Below are 11,117 nucleotides of genomic sequence, written 5' to 3' on the forward strand. Positions count from 1 at the left end.
GAACTAGTTTGTAAGTTCTCCCTGTGACCTGTGTGGGTTTTCTCTGGGATCTCTGGTTTCCTCCCACACTCCAAATACATACAGGTTTGTAGGTTAATTGGCTTGGTATAATTGTAAATTGTCCCTCGTGTGTGTTCAATAGCGTTAGTGTGCGGGAATCATTGGTTGGCGCGAACTTGGTGGGCCGAAGGACCTGTTTCCACGCTGTATTTCTAAACCAAACAAGACTAGTACACGGGTGATCAATGGTCTGTGTGGAGTCTGTGGGCTGAAGGGCCTGTTTCCACGGTTTCTCTAAACTAAATCAAACTAATTGTATACAATACTCCAAATGCAACCTGACCAAAGTTTAATAGAGCTGCAAGATGACTTATTTTTCTCTTATACTTAACCTCAACTAATTAAGGCAGGTATACCGTATGCCTCCTTTACCACTCTATCTATAAATGTGATACTTTCAGGGACCGATGGATTTGGACCGTGAATCCTTATGTATATCGGTAGTATTGAGAATCCTGCTATTAAATGTTCCCCTTACATTCAATGACCCAAGGTGCAACACCTCACACTTGCTCAGGACTAAGCTGATAGGCAGATTCACTTCTCACCCACACTCTGAGCTTTACATCACGGTTGGCCTTCATTCGAATAGGGTCACCGACCTTGAAGTCACCAACAGACCAAATCCTTGCACTTTTTGCCATGCCTTGGAATTTGATGAGGCTGAGGTTGCAGCATACTAACATACAAAATATTTGGCTAAAACATTAATAGACCTTAAACAAATTATACCAAACTTTAAAAATAATACTTTGGTATTAGACTGAAAGGTTGATTAAATGAATAATTCATCTACATAAGCAACAACATCTACAATTTCATTCACTGCAGACCCAGTTAGCATTTTATTCAACTAACATGTACATTTAATTTCAGTTTCTTTTCAAAATCAAGCCATTCCTTTATCAGTCAAGGCTAGAGTATACCAGCTGTATTATTATGCTCATTATTCGAATTACTTTATACACCCATTAAAAAAACCCACTTAAAAGCAAGACCTTCTCATCAAGTGTCAACCTAAAGTAATTCACCAGTACTTCAATGCCTGGTCTCAAGGGCAATAATCATCCATGTACATTTATACCACACTACCACCTCTGATAAAAGTCTCCAAATCCACATTGTTTAAATAAAATTTACCAAACTGCTTGCTGAGCTGGCAACTGTTTCAGTAGTATCAACCCAAATTAAGAAATTAAGAGCAAAATAAATATGTGCACATAGTCCAGGTAAATGAAATATCAAGGAACATATTCTATGCTTTGCCTCAAATATCAAGTCCCAAAGCAATTTACACATCAGTTCACATCTCCCTTGTCCTCGTGCAGCATTTGTGGTAAATGCATCACTAAATACAATTGGCTAAAGTAGTTACTCAATTCATTGTGGAAAGCAATGGAAATGGAAATGATGATAATTATCAACTTTAACCAGTTAGCCACCTTGAAAATTTTACAGTACCTCAGACATACAGCTATTGATATTTACATCAACCGTTTGTAAAAATCAGCATGTAATCAAAACTTCAAAACAATTAAGTACCATCTCCTCTGATATGTTGAAGTTAATGTTCACCTTTTACATCCAGATTTTATCTATTATTTCAACAGCAAGTTTAAAACAAAGTATCTTTTTTATCTAATAATTCTCAATCCTTATCCCATCACAGACTTTGCACACTTAAACTTTATCACATCTGCAACAAAACCTTGAACATCAACTTGACCTGCATTTCACAAAACGTTGTATTAAAATACAATAAAATAATAAAATATATAATTTTCTAATATGTTCAGATAAATTTCCTTCTGGGCGAATTTAAATAATTGAATGAACTATGTGTCATCTTGCAACATTAAACTGTACAAGGTTGTCATTTCCTAGTCCATTCTCATCTAGTATCATCTGGTCCTCATCGTTGCTCTTTAGATTTATTAAAAAAACATATTTAAATTTCTAAGTAATGAATGGTTAGAAAAGGTGAGATAAGCTTACTGTTCATTGACTTGTCAGTCGTGTGATAATCTTTATCCCCATATCAAATGACTGCAAACGTCTGCTTCCTTTCTTTTGCTCCCTTTCCTGCATCTGTGCAGTCATAGAAAATGCCCAGTCTTTTCTGATCATAACGACGTTGCACAAAAAAAAAACGATCACCCTATCTCAGTTACCATACACTTCCCTCTTGTAATCCAAGTTCAGGAAATAGCCGTATATACTTTGTCGTGTCCCTTGCCAATACCTTTCATCATTTGTGCTTGTTATTTTATTCTTCTGAAAGGGCAACGATGAACACCTTATACTTTAAATATAAATACGTCCTCGTAAATACAATGCAACGAGATTACATTAATGTCAGATGACATATAGGCCCTGCACTCACAAGCCTGACACTCAAGGTTTGACACAAGCCTGAATATTTACGCATACAGACATGTTTTGGGCATTAAATTGTTTTACATTTACTTTTTTTTTAAAATCACAGTTAATCTCTGTAAATTTAAACAGGCGAACACCGTGTTTATTATAAATACGTGAAGTAGTCCTTTCTCACCTAATGCTACCTCGCAGGCTTTGCGCAACTGGGAATGATGCGCCTTCTTCACCTCCTTATCTGCCAAAATCTTCTCAAGCGCTCTGGTGAGAAACATGTTCTTCGTCTTTTTCCCTTCATACATGTCGCGCTGTCCACTGGAAGCGGCCCGGGGTTCTTTTCCTCCTCTCTCTCTCTCTGTGTCTTTCTCTCTCTCTCTCTCTCCTGTTGGATTTTCCGATTATTATTAATTTATTCTCTTTTTCCTTTTTGCCTTCTTTGCCACCCCCCCCTTTCTCGAGGCCAGCACCGCCGATCAACAACAAGAGGAGGAGAGAGAGGGGTTGAGGAGGGGGGCGGTGGTGGTGCCGCCGGTGCAGTGAGTGTCTCGGCGGGACGAGAGCTGTGGCGTTGTTGCTGTGCCGAGCACCGAGCTTCCCCCATCACCGGCCTTCCGTCGCCATGTTGGAAGGAAGCAGCGTCACGCGCGTCACGCCGGGCTGCAGCAAAGAGGACGCGCGGCGCGGCGCGATGCGATGCGATGCTGCCCAGTTGTGCCTGCCTGCACCCGAGCTGACATGCACCCTTCCCACTTCCCCCAGGCCTGCAATCCAGCAAGCAGCGAGTGGAGCAATACAACAAAGAACGGACACACGCACCGCTGGAGCAACTCAGAGGGACAGGCAGCAAACATCTCTGAAGAAAAAAGGAACCGGGATCTGAAGAAGTCGAAACGTCACAATGATCCATTCTACATTTCTTTGATCATCATCTGCATCATTGATCTGACGATAGACATTAAAAAAAAGACTGGAATAACTCAAGAGGAGTTACTCCAGCAATTATTTTTTAAAAGGTTTTTATTCACAAAATGCTGGAGTAACTCAGCAGGTCAGGCAGCATCTCGGCAGAGAAGGAATGGGTGACGTTTCGGGTCGAGACCCTTCTTCAGACTTTAATGTCTGTATCTTCGGTGTAAACCAGTTCCTTCCTACACATTTACGTCTGTTTTGATTTGTCGTTTTCACACCTTATCCTTCAACATATCTCCAGCGTCCCTCTCCCCTGACTCTCAGTCTCAAGTCAATTTTCAAGTCAAGTCAATTTTATTTGTATAGCACATTTAAAAACAACCCACGTTGACCAAAGTGCTGTACATCAGTTCAGGTACTAAGAACGAACATACAGTGGCACACAAAACATAACAGCACATACATAAACAGTTCACAGCACCCCCTCAGAGGGTCTCAAACGCTAGGGAGTAGAAATAGGTTTTGAGCCTGGACTTAAAGGAGTCGATGGAGGGGGCAGTTCTGATGGGGAGAGGGATGCTGTTCCACAGTCTAGGAACGTCACCCATTCCTTCTCTCCAAAGATGCTGCCTGTCCCTCTGAAGTTACTCCAGCATTTTGTGTCAACCTTCGATGTAAACCAACATTCCTTCCTACACAATGAAGGGCCTTGCCGTTGACTTCAACATCAACCTGTGACACTGCAACTCATAATAAACGCCCATTACATCATGTAAGGTGCTTCTTAAAATCTCAATCCAAGTCAAGTTGTACCATCCATTTGAAATCAATTTGTACAAATTCATCGAGTTAATAGTTTTTTTTTGGGGGGGGGGGGGGGAGGTTTTAATGTCAGAAAGCTGCCTCGGCGAAAACAATATTACCCCCAACGGCCATAAATAGTGTAGCATAAATTAGTCATTCGGAGTGGAGCAATAGACATAAATGAAACGTTCGAACATAAAATAATTTTATTTAAAAGAGTTATACGGAACTATGGCAACATTTTACAATGGAAAATCAGCAGAGCATCCGTAAAGATTTTGAAAACAGGGCGCGGTGTGTGTAAGAATTGAGACTGAAAGGTAAATGCATTTTAAAGAATGCCTGGGTTTTTACATTGTTTTATTGCGCAATTCTATTTACTGTAATATTCCCAACTAGTAACCCAACCAGCACATCCCAATAAATGAACTTCTTGATCTACACACTGTAATTAAAATTAAATGTTATAGATATGATAGAGTACAGTTAAAAAAATATATGATTTTCCAGTTGTCCAGGGAATCGGCACACTGAATAATGAGGAGAGGTGTGGAGTGGGTAGATTGGACTGTAAAACCAGTCATCTTAGGGGAGGGACACGTTTGTGAGAGGCGGGCACTCGTTGGCAAGGCGGTGGGAAGGAAGTAGGAAGAAAAATGCCAAGGCTATAAAATTATCAGTTCGAGTCTAAATAACACGTTTATTCAGATAAAAATGCGTTTTGTACTTTGTGACAAGGTTTCTCGTGATATTGGATTGACGGGTATCAATCACGGGAACACACAGCCCTTGCTTTCCCCCTCTCTGTCCCTCCCCCACCACAGTTCTTCGACTAGTTTCACTGTCCTTCAGATTAATTTTACAGATTGTATGCCTCCTTGTCACCTTCCCCTCAGCTAACAATGAACCATCGTCTGCTTTGATCAGTTGCTTACACACCTTACCCTTCCAGATTTCCAGACTCCCTCTTCCCTGACTCTCAGTCTGAAGGGTCTCGACCTGAAACGTCACCTATTCTTTCTCTCCAGAGATGCTGTCTGCCCCGCTGAGTTACTCGAGCATTTTGTGTCTATCGAAAGCTAATATTTCCACAGGCCAAGTGTGTTTGAGCCATTTGCAACCAACTATCATTTTCTTCTCACCATTCAGGTGGGAGAAAACACAAAGGTCACGGAAAGAATGCATAAACCCCACGCAGGTAAAACCGGAGGTCCAGATTAAACTCAGCTGGCGGGTACTGTATGACAGTATCTGCTCGGCGCATCGTTGGGTTGTCTAGAGTAGACAAATTAGCTGTTTTAGATACGTTACTGATGGAAAGAGGAAACTGGAGAGGCCCTGGTCATAATCTTCCAAATATTTATAGATTCTGGACTGGTGCTTAGGAGCTGGAAGAACCGCAAATGTTACAGCCTTGCTCAAAAAGTTCTATGAGGATAAACTTAATAACTAGATAGCAGTCCTGTGCCTTCTTCTGATGATAAATAGGTGGCTAGTGTGGAGTGGGTCTTTGATGATATTATCTGCCTTTTAGAGGCAGTGCTTCCCATAGATCCCTTCACTGGTGGAGTGGTCAGTACTCATGATGGATCCGGCAATGTCCACCACTTTCTGCAGCTCCCTTTGGGCATTTGAGTTACTGAACAAGGCCGTGATGCAACCAGTTAATATGCTGTCTCCCATGATGGAGTTCAATAGAGTATTTTGTGACATGATGAAGAATATCAATCTTCTAAGGAAGTTGAGGCATTGATAAGCTTTCTTTGTGATTGCATCAATGTTCTGGGCTCAGGACATATTTTAAGAGATTATGTACATATGTAGACATACACAAATAAAAGACACCTCAAAACTATGGATAGAAGAACTAAGAACAGATAGTAGAAAGTATGTTGTTTTTGGACTGGAGGGAAGTGTGCAATGGAGTTCCTCACAGATTGGTATGAGGACTACAACTTTTCTTAATATGTACAGGTATCAGGTTCACTTAAGCTATAATATATTGTTAATTATGTTCAGAAATACGTACTGCCTATGTTTATTTTCAAGGGAAACTTGATAAATCACTTGATCCATTTACTAAATCTCAAAACAGGTGGAATCTGAACATACATATGGATGTACATTTCATGGCATAAAAGAAAGATTTCTATGTTTGAGTAACATTGAAATGGGTTGATGATATTGTAAAGGATTTAAAGAACTGTGTCTATAGAGAGAGAAACAGTCAGAATTAAGAGACAATAAGCATGAAGGGTGACAGGAGATGTATGAATGGGAGGAGAAATAAAGGCCTTTATAAGGTTTAGTCAGGAATTACACCAGAACAGAAATATTTAAATAACGCTTTCTAATTTCTAAAGATCAGATCAAAGCTCTGCAGTCATAAATTCCAGTCATAAATCGTATTAGACAATTAAAAAAGCTAAAGGGAGGCTCCAAGAACATTCTCATCTTCAACAATCGTGGAAACCAATTGCACAGTTAGTTGAGAGCTGAACATGGCCAGGGGAAGCATTTGCAACCATGGTCAGCCAGATGTGCCAATGCAAAAATCTTGTGTCCAGGTGTCAAGACAATAACCTTTCTCGCAATGTCAGCAAGGCAAAGGAGATAGTAAACGACTTCATAAAGCGAAAACTGAACACTGGACCACCCATATTGAAGCAATGGCCAAGAAACCACACTAACGCCTCTACTTCCTTAGAAGACTTAGGAAGTTCGACATGTCTCCACGACATGTCCCCAACAACTCTCACCAACGCCTAGAGATGTACCATAGAAAGCATTTTATCGGGATGCATCACAGCTTGGTTTGGACCCCAAGAAATAGCAGAGAATTGTGGATGCAGCTCAGACCATTACACAAACTAACCTCTCTTCCATTAACTCCATTAATACCTTGCGCTGCCTCGGCAAGGTCAGTGGCATAATTAAGGATGAGTGGCACACTGGCCACTCCAGGCGAGGTGGACAGGACGTGTCGCTGAGAACAAAGGGGGACGCAGCATGGGGGAACGAGAAAGGAACAAGTAGTTTTTGTAGGTATACGCAAAATGCTGGAGTAACTCAGCAGGTCAGGCAGCATCTGGAGAGAAGGAATAGGTGATGTTTCGGGTCGAGTCCCTTCTTCAGACTGATGTCAGGGGAGGGGGCGGGATAAAGATAGGATGTAGTCGGAGACAGGAAGACTAGTGGGAGAACTGGGAAGGGGTAGTGGATAGAGAAGGAAAGCAGGAACTATCTGAAGTTAGAGAAGTCAATGTTCATACCGCTGGGGTGTAAACTACCCCAGCAAAATATGAGGTGCTGTTCCTCCAAATTGCGCTGGGCCGCACTCTGACAATGGAGGTGGCCCAGGACAGAAAGGTCAATAGACAATAAGTGCAGGAGTAGGCCATTCGTCCCTTCGAGCCAGCTCCGCCATTCAATGTGATCATGGCTGATCATTCACAATCAGTGCCCCGTTTCTGCCTTCTCTCCATACCCCCTGACTCCACTATCTTTAAGAGCTCTATCTAGCTCTCTCTTGAAAGCATCCAGAGAATTGGCCTCCACTGCCTTCTGAGGCAGAGAATTCCACAGATTTACAACTCTGACTGAAAAAGTTTTTCCTCAACTCTGTTCTAAAAAACGTTTTTCCTCATCTCCGTTCTAAGATTGGGAATGGGAGGGGGAGTTGAAGTACTGAGCCACCGGGAGATAAGCTTGGTTAAGACGGACTGAGCGGAGGTGTTCAGTGAAATGATCGCCGAGCATGCGCTTAGTCTCGCCGATGTAGAGAAGTTGACATCTGGAACAGCGGATGCAGTAGATGAGGTTGGAGGAGGTGCAGGTGAACTTCTACCTCACTTGGAAAGACTGTTTGGGTCCTTGGATGGAGTCAAGGGGGGAGTTAAAGGGACATGTGTGGCATCTCCTGCGGTTGCATGGAAAGTACCTGGGGAAGGGGTGGTTTGGTTTTTTTTCCTACACAAGTAGTTTTTGTAACTTTGTCGGCACCTTTGTGGCGACTCTTTTGTGTACTTTGTATGCCAAAGCAAAAAAAAAAGAATTTCACTGCACCTAGCTAGGTACAAGTGACAATAAAGTATCAACATCATCATCAATATGGATCACATTTAGGCAGAGATTAGTGTAACTTGGTTTCATGTTCGGCACAGAAATTGCGAGATGCTGGGCCTGTTCCTGCGCTGCATTGTTCTATAATGTAATAAAAAAATAACTGCAGTTGCTGGTTGATACCAAAGATAGACACAAAATGCTGGAGTAACTCAGCAGGTCAGGCAGTATCTCTGGAGAAATTGAAAGGTGACGATTTGGGACAGGACCCTTCTTCAGACTGATTGTAGTAGGGAGAGTGGGAGAAAAAACTGGAAGCAAAGAAAAAAAACATTACAAATTGGGGCCGACAACAGATGACCTCAAGCAGGGAGGGTTGGTTCGAGACAGTGTGAGCCCAAGAGGAATAGATTGTCGCAAACTGGGGAGAGAGGGGGGGACGAGGGGGGATAGGGCCTATCAGGGAATCTCCTTGTCCTAGGTTATCTGATGCCGACCCCGATTTGTTTTTTTTTCCTTTGCTTCCATCTTTTTCCCCACTCTCCCAATGACAATCAATCTGAAGAAGGGTCCTGACTCAAAATGTCACCTATACATTTTCTCCAGATGTTGCCTGACCTACTGAGTCACTCCAACATTTTGGCCTTCTGAATTTTTTAATGTTCTGTGAATAGTTACTTGAATGAACAGGACATGGAGGGATATGGAGTGAATGCAGTCAAGTGGTACCAGTAAAGATAGGCACGATTGTCAGCATGGATGCAATGTGCCTTAGAAAGTGCTTCTAAATTTCCAACTCTATTACTCCATGAGAACTGAAAACATGTTGAATGTCCCTAATTTTCCCATTCCAAATACAGATCAATCCAACCCTCAAGAATCCTCTCCAATGGCTTCCCACCCACTGATCTGAGGCTCACCTGCCAACAATTTTCTCTCTTGTCTTTCTCAACATCTCTATGTGCTGCAATTTGTGTTCATAAATATCTCTACCTTAATACATGTGCACATGCCACCCAAAAGGGGAGGATTTTTTTTCACCTATATTAAGATGCTATCATTCTTGTTCCTTCGTAGACATCAAGCAAATCATATTTCTTTCACCTTCTGGCATGCATCTTACTCCAATATTCCCTGATCTTCCTCTCCGGCTCTATCCCAGTTAATTTTGCTGAGTAAAGTAACATTCAGCATCTTCAGTCTTTTCCTACACAACTTCCCTTTGAGTGGGGAGCATGGGAACTGGGGCTCCAGTGAGTGGGGAACGTGGGGATTGGGGCCCCTGTGAGTGGGAAGGGAGCATGGGAACTGGGTGCATCAGAAGAGAACATAGGAATTAGGGGCACTCAGCATGTTTTCAGTTCTCATGGAGTCATAGAGTTGGAAATTTAGAACATAGAACAAAGGAACATGTCCTTTGGGCCACAATGTCAGTGTTGAACTTGATGCCAAATTAAACTAATCCTTCTGCCTGCACATGGTCCATATCCCCTCATTCCCTGCATATGTAAAAGCCTCTTAAACACCACTATTGTATCTGCTTCCACCACGACCTTTGGCAGCATGTTCCAGGCACCTGCCACTGTGTACAAATCTTGCCCCACAAAACTCCTTTAAACTTTCTCCCTCTCACCTTAAAAGATATGCGGTCTTGTATTTGACAGTTACACCCTGGGGAAAAAAAAAGTTATTGACTGTCCATCCTGTCTACATCTCTTATAATTTAATAAACTTCTATCGTGTCTCCCCTCAGCCTCCGACACTCCAGAGAAACGAAAATCCAAGTTTAAGGTCATAAGTGAGTAGAATTAGGCCATTCGGCCCATCAAGTCTATGTAATCATTCAACCATGGCTGATCTGTCTCTTCCTTCTAACCCCAAGGTTTGTCAGCCCTCTCCTTAATGCCAATACCCTCTAATCCAGGCAGCATTCTGGCAGTTCTCCTCTGTACCCTCTCCATAACTTCCTCATTATGCAACCGGAATTGCACACATAACTTCAAATACAACCAAGCCAAATGTTAACCATTTGTACCAATAATACAGCTAGATTACAATCAGTGAATGTATAATTTTGAAGATTTGAAACCCAAAACATATCTGACTAATTGAAGATAGTCACAAAATGCTGGAGTAACTCGACAGGACAGGCAGCATCTCCGGAGAGAAGCAATGGGTGACATTTCGGGTTGAGACCCTTCTTCGGACTGACCCGTCTGAAGAAGGGTCTCAACCCGAAACGTCACCCATTGCTTCTCTCCAAAGATGCTGCCTGGCCCACTGAGTTACTCCAGCATTTTGTGTCTATCTTCGGTGTAAACCAGCATCTGCAGTTCCTTCCTACACACTTCTTCTGACTAATTGAACTCTGATGAATAATTAACCATCTGAAAAGTCAATTCTCTGCAGATGTTGCCTGGTCTGTTGCCCGCACTATTTTTATGTTAAATTTTGATTAGGAACCAATTTGTTTTCTGGAAAAATTAATCTATTTAATTGAGGACACGTGGCACATTTTCACTCTCTTCCAGGGTTTAACCCGTTTTCTGAGCTTAAAGCAGCTGAAGAGAGGAATTCATTGCTTTGCAGAAGAACTAAGTGTTTATTTGGCACTGATGTGGAACAGAGATAATAGCAGCGTCTTTAATTCCAATGATGAATACTTTACCAATCTTCTCAAAATACAATTTATAATTCTGTCTTTGGAATCTTTTACTTCTGCATCAATGCAGTAGTAAAAGATTCTGTCTCCTTGTAGGGTTCTCGAATGATATGTCAATATTCACATTTTTAATACAGTTGTTTTCTAAGATTTAACCTCTCATCAGTGAAGTATATTAACTTCTTTTCAATAAGGTTTGAATACATATTAAAGACTTAATTAAAGCTATCAAGCAACTGTAGAA

General features: G+C 41.7%; 1 protein-coding gene across 2 annotated transcripts in view; it reads right to left on the reverse strand.

The window, feature by feature from the left end:
• arfgef1 (ADP-ribosylation factor guanine nucleotide-exchange factor 1 (brefeldin A-inhibited)) overlaps positions 1 to 3,084 on the reverse strand; it is a 148,432-nt gene extending 145,348 nt beyond the window's left edge. For both annotated transcript variants that reach the window (XM_078398115.1, XM_078398114.1), the window contains exon 1: positions 2,615 to 3,084. In XM_078398115.1, the coding sequence (XP_078254241.1) occupies positions 2,615 to 2,738 (124 nt within the window). In that variant the 5' untranslated portion in view covers positions 2,739 to 3,084. The remainder of the gene's footprint in view (positions 1 to 2,614) is intronic.
• Positions 3,085 to 11,117: the final 8,033 nt, after the last annotated feature.

Source organism: Rhinoraja longicauda, chromosome 4 (genome assembly GCF_053455715.1).
Source record: "Rhinoraja longicauda isolate Sanriku21f chromosome 4, sRhiLon1.1, whole genome shotgun sequence".
Classification (NCBI taxonomy): Eukaryota; Metazoa; Chordata; class Chondrichthyes; order Rajiformes; family Arhynchobatidae; genus Rhinoraja; species Rhinoraja longicauda.